Source organism: Chenopodium album, chromosome 26 (assembly GCF_948465745.1).
Source record: "Chenopodium album chromosome 26, dcCheAlbu1.1, whole genome shotgun sequence".
NCBI classification, from domain to species: Eukaryota; Viridiplantae; Streptophyta; class Magnoliopsida; order Caryophyllales; family Amaranthaceae; genus Chenopodium; species Chenopodium album.
Genome location: NC_137859.1, coordinates 20,709,764 through 20,728,969, shown reverse-complemented (window position 1 = coordinate 20,728,969; position 19,206 = coordinate 20,709,764). Strand labels below are relative to the sequence as shown.

Below are 19,206 nucleotides of genomic sequence, written 5' to 3'. Positions count from 1 at the left end.
AGGCCACTATTTATCATCAACCAATCTTATTTTCGGATCACGCGGCTATAATTATGAGGGAGTCGGGGTTAAGTTGTTTCAAGAAGAGTCTGTATAAGATTGAAAACTGGTGTTTGGGTTTAAGGGAAATTGATTGATTGATCCAGTCTAATTGGTATATCTCTCATCCCGGTTCCAATATGTTTGCTATACTCGTAAGTTGGATACTGTTAAGCATTGTTTACTAACCTGGTGTCTTTCAAACAAGAGAAATTAGGGAATTGATTAGCAAGATTTACAGAGTTCGGTGGCTTTGGGTTCTTCTAATTTGCACGACGAACAGACTAGGAGTGATCTTTTATTGCTTCGAGAAGACAAATTATCTCGTGCTCAGGCAGCATTCTTATTTTGGAAGCAAAGGTGTAAGACTCGATGGGATGCTTTAAGTGAATCTCACTCCTGCCTTTTATTTCGTTCTGGTTAAGGCCCGTCAACGCCAAAATAAAATTATGGATTGCTTGGTTGCTACCTTTAACCATGTTCTTTCGGTTTTCAAGATTCTGTCTACTATTTGTGATCGAGTGGATTCGCTCCTTACTCGCTTTTGGTGGAAATCTAACAAAGATTCCAAGGGTCTTGCCTTGGCATCCTCTGCAACGATTCACCTCCCTAAAGGTTTGGAAGGTTTGGGTATTCGTCATCTTTGATCATTTAATCTGGCTAGTGCCAAGCAAACTTGGAGGCCGACGCTCAATCCTCAGCTTTTAGCTTCTCAGGTCCTTAAAGCTAAATACCCTTCCTTATTTTTCTCCAAACCTTCTATTACATATCCTCGTACTTCCTGGGGAAGTCGTGGTTTGGCAAAAGGGGGCTTAGCTTTACTCAAAGGTTTGGCCTGGAAATTGGCTCGGAAGAGAATGTTAACATTCTTCAGGACTGCTGAGTGCCCAATATCAAAATTGTTTTTAAGGATTGTTTTCCTATGCAGAATCGTCCATTGTTGTTTTGTGAGTTATTACTTCCTGGATAAGGTGCCTGGGACGCATAAAAGGTTAGGCATCTTTTCTCGACTTCTGTAGCTTCGACGATTCTTGGTTTGGAGAGACCGCTACAGAAAATTGACGACTTTGTGTATTGGAAATACACAAGGGATGGTTCCTTTTCTACTAAACCTGCCTACTTCCTTTCCCAATTTCTACCCCTACCTACCACTTCCATTCCTTCTTCTTGGTGGAAGAGGTTATGGGGTTTACCTATGCTTCCGAAATGGAAATTATTGACTTGGAAGGTCTTACATAATGCTCTTCCTACAACAGAGGTTTTGGTACGTAAAGGCATTCCCGTTGATTCAGTTTGTGTGTTTTGTCATGTTTCGCCAGAATCGGCGGCACACTTATTTCGGGATTGTCCTTTCCCGCCGTCTGTGGGATTCTATTACTTGGGATTCACTTCCTAAGCTTGATGATCCTCTTCCTTTTCATGTTTGGTTTACAGGTCTCATTTCAAGCTATGCTAAAGCTAAAAACTGGTCTTACCCTAGATCACTTCTTCGAGATCATTTGGGCTATTATGGTTAACCCGCCGTATGTCTTGGCTCTAGCCTCTGATTGGAGCGATAGAAGTAAAAAAGCTCGGGATTCATCAGATTATTCTAATAGTCTTCCTCCAGGGTTCTCTTCCGCTTCAGTAAATTAGATTCTTCGTGGCAATCTTCAAATGCTCTATGATATTGTTATGTGTTTATGCAGGTACAGGGTGGTGTTTATGGGACCCCATTTGTTCTCAATATGTAGGGGGCGGTTCCCGATGGCAAGCTATGCGGTTCATGCTGAGTTGTAGGCTTGCCTTCTTGGTCTTAAGCATGCTTATCATCGGGGCTTTACAAGAATTAGTCTTCTTATTGACTATATGCTCATTCCTCGGTTGCTGGTTGAATCTGGGTCTTTTGATATTTCAATAGTTTGGATTGTTCAGGTGGTCAGGGATACCTTATCCTCACTTTCTACTTGTCATATTCGGAAGGTTTCACGGGATTTGGTGCAGGAAGCTCATTCTCTTGCTGTTAGGCATAGAGATTTGCTTTATTTTACTTTCTAGTTTCTTTAATTTGTAAGTTTTCTTTGTATAAAAAAAAAAAAATAATAAAAAAAAAAGTAAAAAAAGTTAGAAGTATTGTGCACCAATTGCACAAACCAATAATCGAGCTTAAATACGAAATATATTACTATCTTGGTGGTTAATATGATAGTTACGAGACTTAATATTCTATTATTTCTTTTTATTTGATTCTGGAGGTTCAAGATTTTTAACAATCACCTGATTCTCCTCTATGTACGAAAAAAAAGAGGTAATGGAAAATAATATTCATCAAAGTATATTATAAAATTACAATACTCAGCTGTTACATGGTCCTCTTTCCAAAATGTTTGACAATCGACATAAATTTTCCAAGCTAGAATGTTCATGCACATAACATCTTTACAGAAGCTGCAGATCAAACTTCCATACATCTAGGCCACATACCACATTAGCTTCCATCCAAACACATCCGCAATGAATAGTCAAGTACCCAGCAAAGACCTAATATACTCTAGAAAACCTCCTGAATGACAAGACACACTAAGCAACCTTAAGAACATCATAACTATGCACACTGCAGGCTTCAGGGATTATGACCAACAGCAGCTCAATGTTAGACACACATTTACCCAGTCATGGTACTTCATCTAAAGAGATTTAAATTCATCAGCTATCCCTAACTGCAACTCAGTGACATACGCTAACCCCTAATGGCTATTGCATCTCAAAACGTATCAACAAGTAAATAAAGCGCCAAACATAGAGGAGAAATAAAGAAAGACCAAATGATTAAATCGATTTAACATTTCTTTTTTCTCAAGAAAATCATTAATGAAAAGCGCCTTCTTTTTTTATTTTTTATTTTTTATTTTATTTTATTTTTATTTTTATTTTCATTTTATTTTATTTTTTTTGGTACTAAATTAAAAGCAATACCACATACATAGGCACATAGCATTACTTAACAATAGTCTCTCCTAGATTCACAGGATCTTAAGCAGTTATCAATCCAGACAAACAAAATCTTCCCATCCCAACCCTAAAACCCATAACCTGCACATACAACAAAATGCTGCACCTATAATCTTAATCCAATGAGATACTGCTACTTTTTTGAAAACTGTCACAAATTATGGGGAAACCAATTTTTTCAGAAGAGCAACTCACACAATACCAATATTGCAGCTTGTCAATAAAACTTGTTTGGATGTTACCAGGACAATGTAAGCAGCTTAACATTAATTTTCCACCAAGCTAGGGAGTTATAACAGGCCTGCAATCTCTCCTTATCCAAGATAAATAGGCTACTTAAGCTTGCATTTAGTTAGCATTTTACATATAGAGGGTTTAGTACTTCCGTTCATATATTTTTGCCAATAATTCTAGTAAACTAGTCATTCAGGAAGAAATTCTCAACTAATCTTAGCCTTGCTGGGTATTAAGGTCTAACAAAAAGGAAAAATCTTCCACTGACCCAAAACTTCAACAGCATAACTTGAAAAGTGATTGACAAAGGTATGGAGGCCATAGAACAAAGAGAAAAAGGTTACTCTACACCTGCAGAAGACCAAAGTATAAAGAAAATCTCAATTAGATTAACAAAAAACAAGTAACCTGTGCAGCATAAATAAAAGTGAATTTTTTTTTTTTTGAAGAAAAAATTAAGGTGAATTTAGATATAAATAGATGTCTTACTAGTTACTATAGTAATACACTACTCCAGATTGTCAAACTCCTTCAACAGCATTGCCTGCTATTGCAGGATTCTGTAAAAATGAAAAAGGGCAAAATTGAGCAAACTAAGAACAAAACATATTATGAACATATACGAATAGTATTATAAAATTCATCCAGTAGAACACAATGTTTACCGAACCAACATCTTCCTTTCCATTAACATGCTGCACGGCATTTGAAGAAGGTTGAGAAAACCTGTGTACATACATCAATATCATGATATAACAAATGTAATACTTCGCAAGAGTGATCGACAATAGCATACATCATCCAGAGACATACCACTGGCATCGCCATTTGAATAATAACAATATCTAAACAGTACAATATTAATGACAAAGAACCTGACCTCAATGCCCGTGCTTTCCTTTTCTCTTCTTCAAGAGTGTCTGTCTTTGTGTCAGAACCGAATCTGGCAAGTCGAGCTTTCTTTTTTGCTTCCTCATCAGCTGACTTTTTTGCTTCCTCATCAGCTGACAGAGAAAGCCCAAACCTGAAACAAGTTTCACATACCATGTAAGGTTATAGAGAACCTATACAGAGTAATAATGGATATTGTGCTAAGGATATTAGACATTAGAACCATCAAACTGGAATAGGAAATGTAAATGGGGGCAGACTCGCTGGGAAAAATAATATATAAATAGTAAAAGATTAAACTACGTAACTTGTGAGAACTTGCGCCTTACCTCTCAGCTCTAGCCTTTCTCTTCAGGTCCTCAGATGTCTTGGAAGTTTCTGATCCAGCACCCACGCCAAACCTGCTAGGTGCAAATCAGACATTTATATTTAGAAGTTAAGCTACTTCATAAAATTAGAACACCGCAAAAGGTCAAATAACAAACCCACTCTAGGTATCTAATTCTCAACAGTTACGAAATTGTTTGCTTTTACAAAAATCAATAATAATCAGTAACTATATACTAAAAGCAAAACCAAGGGTTTCGATCGTCATTTTCTGGTTAAAAATCTTCCCTCCATTTTTTTCTTTCCTTTTTCTTGCCAAATCTTCATTAACTCATAATATTTTCATTCCATTTTGACAACTGTAATTTTCAATATATAGAATAATTTAATACTTCTTCCATTTTTATTTAGTTGCATCACATTAGTTTTCACGGACTCTTGGGCAAATTTTGGGTTATAGAGAGGTAGAGGGAAATAATAAATAGGGCTGATGTGATAGGAGAAATTTATTAGTTAAAAAGGAAAGCGATGCAACTAATTTAAAATTTCTGTTTTAGGAAAGTGATGCAACTAATTTAAAATTTCCGTTTAAGGAAAAACAGAGGAAGTATATTTTTCATATATATCTATTCAGCGTTTAAAAATAAATGAACATAGATATGATAATATATTTAATATAATATTATCATCCAAGATTCCTATATCATTATCATTCTAGTTTTTTATTGCTCCAACATCATTATTTTGGCAATAAATTTTATTTTAATTAAACCAAAAAAATTCATTTCGGTAATGTCCTTTGTGTGTTTTGTTAAGCGTTACCAGATCCACAAACCAAGGAAATGTAATAAATGTGGATACTTTTGTATTAAATAGGAGATTTATTAATTTAAATCAGGTCCACAAAGTGGAGTAGTGTATGATAAAAAAAAATGAATAAACAGTCGTCATAAAAGGAACACAGAAAAAGTAAATAGAACTTAGAAAAACAGAGCGAGTATACAATTGTATATAATTTATATTTCTATTCTTCAAATTCATATCAATAACAGCATGCATCATAAAAAAATTAAATAATAGTCCATAGTATTTGTCAAAATTTGGTGCAAAATTTCCCACCATTTATACTTTCAACTATAAAAAATGCATTTGTCGGTCAAAGCATGTCAACAAAATAAGGATGGAGCCATGGAGGTATATATTTGTAAATCGAATGGGTTTTAACCTAAAATTTGTAATTTATTAAATTTCTTACATTTTTTCATAAAACCTAAAGCATCAGTTACACATAAATGTCTTTGGTATAGGTTTTTAAATAAATTTACTTTGTTTCACTTAAAATTTTTATTTTTTTGCTGGTTAACTATTGTTTGAATTAACATTATAATTCATTATAACATTAGAAAAATTGTGCAATTGGAGGTATACATTTGTATATCGAATAGGTGTTAACCTAAAATTTGTCTTATATTAAATAGAACCCCATAGCTCTAAATTTCTTTCATTTTTTCATAAAAGCTTATGCATCAGTTACACCTCAATGTCTTTGGTATAGGTTTTAAAATCAATTTACTCTGTTTCACTTATATTTGAATTAACATTACAAGCTAAGAAACACACGCGATGCATGTGTGGACAATATAAGAAACCTAAAAGCTCTATTAATATTATAAGTGCAAATTTAAAAATGTTGATTAAAAAAAAGGTTTTAAAATAAAACTTGTTATTTGAAAAAAAAAAGTTGATGAAATCATTATTTATTTTTTATTTAGCATAAAAACGGTTGATAAGTACTTCTAAAATTGTATTATCCTAATAAATAGAATAAGATGATTGCTTTTTAATTTTTTAAAATTTATATTGTTTAAAAATAAATAAATAAATAAACAAATAAAACAAAGGTGAAACGGGGTGATTTAGGAAAGTGAAATTTTTCACACAAAATCTTTCTTCACTTTATATATTAGATCGATAATTCATTAGAACATTATTACATAAGAAAAAATTGTGCATTACACAGCACTTATGTTTTATTATATTGGCATAGGTTGCCATAAGATTAGATAAGAATAGTAATAATGAGTTCGGGGGGCATATACATTAAAATTTAAACTATGTTTGGATAGGAATTTTAGGAGGGAAAGGAATGGAGGAAATAAAATTGACAGGAGAAAGAAGAAGAAAAAGAAGAACAGGTATCTGTACCAATTCATAACATAAAACAAAAAGACTACTGATGTGAATAATAAAAAGATGAAAGGAGAAAGTACATAATCTTCTTAAAATAGTAGTGAATTAGTATTATGCTTAATGTACCTTCGGTGATAAAGGAAACAAAAAACACTCATCTTTAACACTTTAATAGGATAGCAAGATAGAAGAGAACGTAATAGGAAGAGACTTAGCTGCTCTCTGACAATTTCAAAACTCAATATCATTTGCATCATTAGTCTACCATCCGAGGTTAATGTAATAAACTGAGGCTGATTTCACTCAATCATTGGCGGTCTATTAACAAATTACCCCCCCTCAAAAGCCAGTCTATTACAGTTAAGCACTACGTTGGCGGAAACTCCGTTTGTGATTTTTCACAAAAAAAACTTTCAATGAGTAAGAAAGAGCAAGTGCATTAGTCTAGATGATGTCTATTAAAGAGGATGGAAACTCTTCATTTTCTCACCAAATTACTTCAATTTTGTAGAGATGATGTCTACTAAAGAAGATAGAAACTCTCCCTCCCCTTTCTTCCTCTAACCTTGAGCTTGCTCCCTTCCCTTTCACTCCATTTAATCTAATTCAAACAAAGTGAAATAGATCCAAGAGAGAACTAAATAACCCTTTATCCACTCTTGCTTCCTAAAAGCCTTTAATATTCAAAAGCAAATCTATGATAGTTGCAATATCACTTTAATAGTTATTATTAGTTGATATTTTGTTTCAATATTCAAAAAACAAAATTGGTATTGCAATTGTCATAGATTTGTTTTTTAATTATAAACTAGGCATTATTATCAATTTTAGTCCTTTCATTGCATTTCCTTAATCTGCCAATTAGGGGCTGTTTGGTTGGGGGTTTTCAAGAAACGGAATGGGAATTAACTGTCATGATTCCCTTTAATGTTGTTTGTTTGTCTAACTTAATCATTCCCTTTCCCCTTTGATTACCCAATTTTCTTCTATCATGATTCCCCAATCCATTACCCCAAAATCCTCTACACCTAACAACCATAACCGACTTCGACCACCATTAAAACATATACCACCCCTGACTTGGTCTACCAGCAACCTCCCACTGCCACAACCGCCCCCACCGTAGCTGTCACCACCACCGACGACCCCACCGTAACCGTCACCATTACCGACGACCCCACCTTCAAACGCCCCTAAAACTACACCGCTGCATGAAACCACTTTGAAACTACCCTGATACAACCACAACCATTAATCAAAACCACTACAACTATTAATCAAAACCACCACAACCACCCCGAAGCCCCACCACCACCAAAAAAAACCAAATACATCCTCCGAATTACTACTAATTTTAAAATTAAAAATATTATAACTGAAAACATTACCTTTTTATATCATCAATACACCCATAAAAACTCCAGATCTAGAGTTTTAAAGGGTGAATTTGACCTTTAAAACCTTCAATTTTACGAGTACATTTCATGGTGGAGGTACCAGAATAAGATGAGAGAGAAAATGTTGGTTATGGGGCCTTAGAGGGGCAGCGACGTGACGGTGGCGGTGTGAAAAAGTGGCGGTGACTGCAGGGAAAGGATCCAAAAGAGGCGTCTAAGTGGATGGTGCATCATTAATATGACGGAGAAGTTGGTGGAAGATATGTAACTTATTACTTATGTAACCCAAACAACATACTATATCAAAGGGTATCATTTCCTTTCCCCCTCAATCCCTTTTTGATTCCATTCTGTTTACCCCGTCTGAACCAAACGACCCCTTGGTATCCCATAAAACACAAACTATAGATGTCCAAAACCAACCAAAAACTGAAATCTACTATTCTCTGCATTCCTTTTGATATTTACATATTTCCTTCTGAACCCTTTAATTTTTTCCATTTGATATAATTCCTTTTATATTACCCTTACTTTATTCAGTTTTATTACAAAAAATCAGTGCCAATGTTAATATCTGTTCATGAAGTAACTAATTAACTTTTTTTTTTTTTAATGCCTTGAATACATGTCACAAAATTATTTAATTATCCAAAAAAAATTCCTCTCTTTTTTGTATATACCAACTTGCAATTCCAAAATACATTATCTAATAATTGGTGATTACCGTGTTAAATCTATACTTTTTTAAAAATATATAAACAGAAAGGAGTAGTACAGTAATTATTACAACCATATACTTCTACCAACAATCGATGAACTCAATTTTATCCTCATCCCCCCCAACCAAACCCCTTCTGCATGTAGCCTTGCATCAATGTACAGAAGTACAGACGAATATATACATCGATGTAAATCAAGATCGACACACGAGTACTAAAAATTGCCAGATAATTACTTGTACCAATCAATCAATTATAAAAATTTTAAAAAAAAAACAAAAAAACAAAACAAAACAAAATTCATAGCTTGCTGAATCTTTTCTACACTAAGAAATGCACCAACCAATCAATCATAAAAATGGCAGAAACATCAAAAAATAATCGGAAACTTCATGCACAAAACATAAATCAGAAGCATAGAAGAGTAAGAACAGAACCTCTCAGCCCTAGAACTGCGCTTCTCTTGCTCAGACAACTGAACAGGAACGCCGAATCTTTCAGCCCTGCGAACCTTCTTCTCAATATCATTAGCAGAGCCTGCAGTAGGAGAAACAACGGCTGTGGGATCCTTCGACTCCTGTGAATCCTTGTTGTTAACAACAGCATCAATGGCGGCGGCGGATTCGTCGGAAGACTTGGTCGTTGTATTGGTGAGATTTGTTGTGGTTAGGGTTAGGGTTTTGTTAGGGTTATCGAGGTCTGAAATTTTCGAAGGGGAATTATTTTGAGTAGCAGTCTCCATAAGTATAGGGATGGGGGAGATTGAAGGGGAAAGCTAGAGAGAGAAAGCGAATAGTGTAGAGGGATTCAAGGAAGACAGTGCGTAAAAGACTAAAAGATAGAGACCAGGGTATGAAATTCTTTATTTTATTTTATTTTTTTTTTTTTTTTTGGTGTTCGGGTATGAAATTCTTGGGAGGTCGGCTTACAACTTGCTGGTAAAAAGGTTATTTTTTTTTTTTTTTTTTTTTTTTGGAAATTTATCTTTGGTACATATATTTCCTCCATTTCTTTATAGTTAGGATAATTCGTCAAATAACACCTTTTATAACCATTTTGTTGTGAAAAAACACCTTATAAATATTTTTTTATTAAAACACACCTAAAATCAATTTTTTTTTGCGAGAACACACCTTACACTGATTTCTGGCCATTGACTTGGTTTACCGACGTTGACTCGCCACGTGAGACTCACGTGCCTAGAATACCCCCCTTTCTCTCTCCTCAAAGCCACCACAACCACAAGCCTAGCAATCGCAACTGCCGTCACCGCCCCCTAGCTGCCACTATAACCATTTTCACCATCACCACCATTAATTAACCTAGTTACCATCACCGCCCACCCAAATAACAAAAACCCATCCAAAAAATCACATCTTTCTCTCTCCTCCATTTTCACTCCTTCCTTCTTCAAATCTTCAATTTTTTGCAACTTTTTCTCGTATCTAACAATGGAGCAAGAATCCCCAACAAAAATCTGTTGTTACTATAAATGGAAATCCTTATTTTGCCGACTTTAATCTTGTTTTTGATGGTTGGGGTGGTCACGTTTTGCCGTAGATCGTTACACTGGCGTTGAAGGAGCTCAAGATGAAGAGGATGGTAGTTAAGGATGAAGAAAAGGAGGGGATTTTCCGGGTAGGTTTAAAGTAACTTGGGTGGGCGGTGATGGCGGTTGGGTTGATGGGTGGTGGTGTTGGAGGCTAGGGTTGGCTAGGTTGTGGTTGTGGTGTCTTTGAGGAGGGAGAAAGAGAGTTTATTCGGAGCACGTGACCCTTACGTGAGGGGGGGTCAACGCCGGTAAACCAGTCAATGGCCAGAAAACCGGTGTAAGGTGTGTTCTCGTAAAAAAAATCTGGTTTTAGGTGTGTTTTAACAAACAAAAATTTATAAGGTGTTTTTTCACAACAAAAGGGTTATATAAGGTATTATTTCACAAAATTTCCTTATAGTTATGGTGAGTGACATTTATGGCACTCATTTGATCTCTTTTTTGATAAATTTCATTTCATTTTGTAGCTCTTTTCCTTAGTTTTACTCTTTATTTCTTTACTTTGTGCTTTTCGTAGTTAGTTTCTTTATTTTGTAAATTTTCTTGTTTATTCATTGTTTTTCTCTATTACTTGTTTGTTTTCATTTGTTTTTAGGTTATGATCGATCATCCAAAGATTTCCGAGCTTCCCTTCAACATTTATCATTGCATTTGATGCCTTATGCTAGAATTTTGAGCTTCAAGTCTAGAGGAACTCGAAGGGCAAGTTTCAAGACCGGTGCACGCATGCGGTGGATGGGGGCATCATCTATGCCTCAAACCCACCTAAATGTTCATAAACTTGTTGCCTACTTTGATGTTCATCACCATCACCAAGTTGTGTGCACTAGGATGATCAAGGTCGAAGAAGGGTAAGGAAGACCCTCCCAGGAGCGGGCGCACAGGGGGCCTGTGTGTAGGAGTTTATAGGTACTACGCAGCGGAAATAACATACATGAATCATATTCAATAAAGTACCTAATCCCAAGAATCACATGCATAACACACAAGACACATAATCATACCTTTGAAGCGTGAATTCCACGAAGCTATTCGACAGGCAAATCAGGGAGAGAATAGAGCCCCAAGTGTTGCTCCTCTACTTAGTCCACGAGATTCGAACGAGCCGTCCACCAATACTAGATTGGTCGAGTGATTGAGGAAAACCGCGATCACCACCTTTTCGGACAACCGACCACCGCACGAACCACCACCACCACGAGACACTACCGGGCGCCGGGAGGACTAGAGAGCCGTGAGAGAGGGAGTATGAGAGGGGGTTGGTTTTGTGTTTGCTAATTAGGGTTTGATCTAAATGATCAGTAAATTCCATACATGCAAACCTAGGCACCTAGTCTATTTATAATCTCATTATAATTAGACTAGGGCACGAAGCCCAATAGCCTCTCAAAGCCCCTACATGGCCGGCCACCTAGAGAGATGAGGCCCATGATGGGCCTCGTCCTCTAATGCTCGATCTAGCCCCTTTGTGTGACCTTATAGGATCCGTCCAATTGGGCTTTGGCCTATTTTACTAGTCCAAAGATCATAAGTACCTCTAGCTATGGCAAAACGACGACCCAAATGTCCGGACTTAATTATCTCCATAATTTGATCCAATTATATATCTAGTAATTGCACACGACGAAGACATAACTCCTTTAATCTCCCACTTGTCTGAGACAAGGGTGCAATGTTCAAATTCCTTAAGTCAATGTATATGTCGATTTGATAATATGATTGCATCACATGTCGAGATCATATTAATCTACAAATCGTTTCTTGAAATCTGAGTTAGAATTACAAAACCAAATGATTACTGAGTAATGCATTTGAACGCGGCCACGTATTTTCTGAATTCTCCCTCTTCAAGCGGCCATGACACATTTCCTAATTTAATAGGTAGACTCTATCCAATCTTGTGGCAACAAGCCTCCCACTCAACTTCTGAAATAACCGGGAAACATCCTTTATAATCTCCAGTTACGGGAAGACGTTTGAATGTACCACAGTTATAACATCCATTGAATGAAATCAATGTTCCACTCATGTCAAAGGAATCCACTAATATATACGGAAGCTCTATACTTGAACTTCAAAGTAGGTCAATAGTTCAATCATGCATCATTCATGCATATCCAAGTGATTGATCGAGCATCACTATGCCCCTATAGCCCATGAAACCGAGCTATCCAATCAATCTTACATGCTAGTCCATTCATTGAAATCATTTATGTCCACTTTAATGATTTCGAACTAGGAACTTAAATAATATGTGGATTTTGTTCACCTGTGGGGTTTCATACACCAGGTCTCTATCTGATAGATAACCTGATGAGCCCATCAATCCATAATTATTTTGGACATTTTATTTAATTTCAAAACCATAATTAAATAAGAGAAATAATAATTTCTGTTTTAAACATAATTCTGCAAATTGATGTATTTTCTCATGTAATATGTTTCCACAAACATACACAACTTAAAATTACATAATTTGCTTCAAACCAAGACTTTAATATGACTTTCATACCTTTGTCTATGGAAGGGGTTTAATGATTTCTCACTTATAATAAAACTTCGCAGAACGTGACCTTCCGCCGGTCAATGATCTCATAACTGAGGCGATATCTTATATCCATTTGTTTGGATTTGTGATGTGACCCTGGCTCCTTTGTTCTTGGGCAAAGGTGATCCTTTTGTCATATTACATTTTAATCCGAACTTCCTCTAAAACTATCCGACTATAGTTTAATACACATATTCTGACATTGAGCATGCAATAGTGCTCTGCTTTGAACTTTTCAAGCTCACTGTATTTCTCCATATTGACAAAATTGTGCGTCTAGATCAAAATCTAGAGTCATCTTGCCTGTTTGGAAGGAACTTGCATTCGTAAAATCTTTGACAACTTGTTTATCTTTAACACCATAAACTAGAATATTCCTTTAGCGCTTCTCAAGTACTCAAGGATTTGTTCTTGGTAACTTTCTGTATGCTTATTCTGTATTTGCTTGAAACTTGCTACACATGCACAAGTCATATGTAACAACTTGCTTTGTACATTTCATGGTACATGTAATGGTCTCTTTTGCAAAAGCATTAGGTCCACTGCCTTTACAACTCAACTCAACTAGCTTCTAAGGCACTGAGTTTTACTGAGTGTAAAACCATGAAACATGGGAAAAGATCCTCTCTTAGAATTTTGCATCTTGAACTCGTCAAGAACCTTATCAACATAAGTCTCTTGATTAGGCCCAGTCATCCTTCAAGATTCACTTTGTGGATTTTGATTCCCAATATGTACTCAACATCTCCTAAGTCTCCCATATAGAAACAATCTTTCTAACCATTGCTTGACTTATTCAAGCATTGATATATCGTTTCATATGAACTGTATGTCAACTACATACTAGACTAAGAAGACCAATTGCTCCCACTAAACTTCTTGTTTCTACAAGATTTCTTTTCATTCTTCCAAGGTAATCAAACTGTTTGATTTCCTAATGAATATTTCAACTCCTTAATGCTTACTTCAATCCATAAATGAATTTCTGAAGTTTGCAAAACTTTCTAGGACTTTCTGGAATTCAAAATCTTAGGTTGTATCATATACATGCCATCCATCAAGAACATTTCATGAAGGTGATTTTGATTTCCATAACTAGAAATAATCCGAATAAGCTTACATGACTAATAGGTTTAATCCTATTTGTAAGACTATCATGGACTAGCACATCTTTACAGACATGGAGTCCATTCTGGATCTCTTGGCTTTAAGCCACTTCCTGAGTTGGCACTTGTCCAAAGCTTGCTTGTAGGTATGGATTCCAACCATTCCAATAGGAAAATTTTAGAATCCACCTTTTACTAGAATTCCAACAAACTGTTTGTTTCGATCCTAAGTAACCTACAATAGGTATGAGCGACAATAGAATTATTCTCTTCAACTCTTTGAAGCCTTTCATTCTAGTAGGACGATAGAAGTCTCGCTAGTTGAATTAGCTTGCTTCGACACACGTTTTATCAAATTAGCTGATTTCATGCGCATTCGTCTCTGATGTAGTGTTATCTACATCCCTTTGTTGCTCGTCTCGAATCTCATCGAGATCTAACTTTACTCCCACTTGGCTTTGTAGGAAGACATTTCTTTCTATAAAGACACTATCTCGAGCAACAAACATTTTGTTTCTACGCGATTGTAGGAATAATACCTCTGATTTAGGGTTTATTATGTCATCTTTGTAAACATTTTACATAGATTTCATATTCCCTCAATCCTGTTTAGAAAAGATTACTTTGGAACATTTCCAGTCTTTCTACTGCTTTGGTGAAGTTTCTGTTTAGTATATTTGCAATTGTTGTTGTTCTAATGCATATCCTCAAAACGATATTTGTAAATCATTAAATCTTGGATCGAACCATGGCAAGCAAAGTTTGATTCCTACTCTATACATACATTTTAATTGTAATGTTCCTGGATTGTGAACTAATTCAACAATTCCTTTAGATGATCATTTGTTTTGAGTTAAACATTTATCACAACAATCATATTGTGGTGCTAAATTGTTTATCCCAAACTTGATTTTACATTTCATTTTTTGGAATTTTGAACATTTCAATGATTCCAACTTTTATTTCATTAAGTAAGTATCGACTTAAATCGTTAATAAAAGCAATGAAATAGTTTAATCTTTTTGCTATATCTTGAACTTATGGTACACACACATCATATGTTTGTATTCCAAAACGTCATTTTAGCTCTTTTACCCTTTCAACTAAAAAGGTAGCTTGGTCATTATAACTTATCAAGCATGACTTCTAATTCTTAAGTGATTCATAATCATATAAGAGTAAGAGTCCATCCATGACTTTGGATGTGCAAATGGTTTATGTGACCTAACTTTACTTTGTTATGAGTATGTTTGCTTTGAATCATCTAAATTTACTTTTGTGATCTACATATATCAATGTCATAAATAAAATTAACTCATATCTAGCAAAATGAAAACAATTTATTACCTTGGTCATGGATCAACATTTGTCCAAGCCAAGTAAAACCAAATCAGTATTCAAAACAAGAAAACCGAAATATTGTCTCATCAAAAACTGGAAATAGTTCTAAATGTCATGATAAACTAATCAGAAATTAAAACTATGAAGCTATCTCTGGCCACTCAAATACTTCTAGTGCACCTTCAAGCTCCATCTCCATGCTAGTTTCACTTGCTTGCAGTTCCTGTGCAACATCATAATGTTAAGCACTGCAACTTGGTATCACATACCTTAGTGAAAGTTAAAATGATTATAACTTAATACCTGAGGTTGATGCTCCATTCTTCTTCTTGAGGAAATCAAGGTATTTCTGGCAATTGCGTTTCCAATGCCCCTTCTTCTTGCAGTAAAAGCATTCACTCTCACTTGCAACTTTGGGTTTTGGATTCGCCTTAGGCTTTTCAGGAGCCTTGGCAACTTGCTTGCCTTTGCTCTTGGCACTAGCCTTTTGCCCCTTCTTCTTGAACCCCTTTCCCTTTTGAATCATAAGAACTTCCTTCTTAGGTTCCTTAGGGATTTGTTTCTCAGCACTAACCAGCATTGCATGCAATTGACTCATAGTCTTTGCATTCGCAGTCATGTTAAAGTTCATGATAAACTGGTTGAAACTTTCTGGAAGTGAATGGAGAATAATGTCTGTTGCCAAATCATCACTAATTGGGTACCCCAGTTTCTCCATACTTTGAATTAGGCCGATCATTTTGAAAAACATGATCATGAACTGTGGCACCCTTCTCCATTCTACAATCCATAATCTCACGATGAAGCTCATACCTTTCAACTCTAGCTTGTTTCTTAAACAAAACATTGAGCTCTTCCATGATTGAATAGGCATCCAGGTCCTCAAAACGCTTTTGAAGACTAGGTTCCATAGTAGCAATCATTAAGCAAGTGATAGGCATAGCTCTATCATGAGCTTCCTTGTGCTTCTTGATATCTGCCGCAGTTGGATTTTCTAGCAGAGGTCCTGGTAATGGGGTATCAATGATATCCTCCTTGCCCTCAGATTTCAGAACAAGCCTTAGCATTCTTTCCCAGTTGGAAAAGTTTTCCCCTGTCAACCTATCCTTTTCAAGGAATGGTCGCAAATTGTAAACGTTGTTGTCATTGTTATTACGGCTACCCATCTATGTCAAAATAAGGCAAAGTTTAAAATTATGTTTAATAAATTAAAGTACCATAAAAACATTCATTTGGTAACTTTAAAACACTTTATTCAATAATTAAATGATCCCAATTGAATTTTAAGTGATTCCAAGATCCTTTATTTGTGCAATAATTGACCGGACTGAGGCCCTGCCATCAACCATTACATTTTCAAGGTGAGTAAACTCTTTACTGATTACAACTCTTGTAATTCTTGGTTGAATAATTAACCATCACATGTTTAATTATTACCCTTAGCTTCAAGGTTCTAAACTGATCTTTAGGTAACCTTGTTGAATATAACCAATTAAAAGTGTAGAACGTGATCTACCCCCACTTCCCCAAGATATATTATGATGCTCTGCTGAGGCCGACCCATCACAAAGGATCAAGGTTTTCATCGGATTTTTAATTGGAAAAGCTGCATCAATATTGCTGGGATCTAGATTTATTATGTTGTGATTATTTAGTGAACTCTAGCGCATCATCAAACAACATAAATAAACCTAAACATGCATAATCTTCTAATGCAATAAAATAAATATGACGTAGTATGGCCCCTTAGTCCTAAGAAAACTAGAAATGAAAATGCTCCCACTTGAATCATCATGGATCTTCATCCACATTGCTCCTTTGGGCCTTCACTTCATGGGCTTCTTTTGGGCTAACACCATTTAAATAACTATTCTATTTACATTAAATAAAAGTTATAAAAATACTCAACGGTACGCAGACCGTATTTAGATTACAAAAATACATCACGATACGCAGATCGTATTTAAGAATCTATGGGCCATACTAGTCTATATATAGCAACATAATATCATATATTATAAAAGTGCCATATAATAAATCACTCAACATGCTTGTCTAAACTATAACATCTGATGATCATAATAAAGACAACGCATTTCCTAAAATATCTTATATTTTAATCATAATTAGATAATATCATATATTATTCATGACGGTTTATAAAATATCATATATTTAATTTAGTCATGAGATAGAATCAAATCATATTTTAATCTAGAAAGATAAAATCATATTTAATCTTCCATGATTATCCTAACTAATTTAGGAGATTCTATCCTAATTACTAGCCAATCAAATAATTTTAAAATCAATTACATCCTAATCTAATTATGGGATAATCACATTATTTAAATCAATTATTATCCTTTTGGAATATGCTCAAAATATCCTCATCAATCTTATCCTTAATTAACCACTTTAATTTAGGATAATTATCAAAATAACAAACTAAATATGGATAATATCAAATATGACAACTTTTGAATATTTGATTTTATCCTAAAACAAAAGATTTTATCCAAATAAAACCAACTTTATCTTTTAAAATAAAAGATCATATTTTGAAAATATTTGAACTTATCCAAAATAAAACCAATTTTATCCCAAAATAATTCGTAATTATCCTGAAATAAATTTTTAAAACAGAATTTTTTTTTTTGAATTTCCGCAACCACCAACGCCAGCCACCGTGGTTGGCTAGCCGAAGCTAGCCACGGTGGCTGGCTGCCGTGACAGCAGCCACTGCCGCAAAGAGCAGCAGCGTGGAGCTGCTTTGCTGGGGCTGCAGGCCACCGTGTGTGGCCAGCCGAGGCTAGCCACGGTGGCTGGCTGCCTTGCAGCAGCCACTGCCGCGCAAGGCAGCAGCAGCACCAAGCTGCAGCCGTGGCAGCAGCCGTGCAACGGTTGCACGCTGCTGCCCACAGCCACCCTAGACCGCCGCCCTCCCTTCTCTCCCTCTTGGACGCCACCTGGTCGGCGACCGCCGTGGCTGCGCCACCCAGCCGCGGTTGCCGGCCAAAATAAATTAATTTTTTTTTGTGTTTTAATTTAATTAAAATAACATTTATCCTAATTAAATTAAATTAGTCCATAAGATTAAAATTAAATCATATTCAATTTTAAAATAGGGTTCATCATAAAATTAATCCCAATTTAATTTTAACGTTTAAAATTAAATCTATGATCATACATAAAACATTTTTATGCATGAATCAAAGCAATTAAAATTATGAAACATAAAACAAATCGAATAAAACCAAAATCAAGCACAAAAATCATATTTTAGGGCTTGAAATTTTCGAAATATAGGGTTAGGGTTTTCGAAATTTTCGAAAATATTAGGGCATAATTCGGTCCTCTTTATGGCTATTTGAGCATAATTTAATCATATTTAATCGATTCCAAAAGTTTAATCACATTAAAATAATAATCGAACCATAATTAAATTAATTTCTCCCTCTTAATTGATTATAAAATTAACGTGGACATCAAATAATCGTATTATTATGATCTAGCGCGTTAATGCAAGAGGCTAACTGATACCACTGTAGGAGTTTATAGGTACTACGCAGCGGAAATAACATACATGAATCATATTCAATAAAGTACCTAATCCCAAGAATCACATGCATAACACACAAGACACATAATCATACCTTTGAAGCGTGAATTCCACGAAGCTATTCGACAGGCAAATCAGGGAGAGAATAGAGCCCCAAGTGTTGCTCCTCTACTTAGTCCACGAGATTCGAACGAGCCGTCCACCAATACTAGATTGGTCGAGTGATTGAGGAAAACCGCGATCACCACCTTTTCGGACAACCGACCACCGCACGAACCACCACCACCACGAGACACTACCGGGCGCCGG

At 35.5% G+C, this 19,206-nt stretch overlaps 1 protein-coding gene across 1 annotated transcript; it reads right to left on the bottom strand.

The window, feature by feature from the left end:
• Positions 1–2,325: 2,325 nt before the first annotated feature.
• LOC145617702 (uncharacterized) lies at positions 2,326–9,623 on the bottom strand. Its single transcript, XM_081672443.1, has 6 exons — positions 9,226–9,623; positions 4,485–4,556; positions 4,145–4,288; positions 3,930–3,990; positions 3,754–3,824; positions 2,326–3,615 (listed from the first exon to the last, which is right to left on the bottom strand). The coding sequence occupies exons 1-5, from the start codon at positions 9,528–9,530 to the stop codon at positions 3,786–3,788; spliced, it is 621 nt and encodes a 206-aa protein (XP_081528569.1). The 5' UTR covers positions 9,531–9,623; the 3' UTR covers positions 2,326–3,615; positions 3,754–3,785.
• Between the last annotated feature and the right edge of the window lie 9,583 nt (positions 9,624–19,206).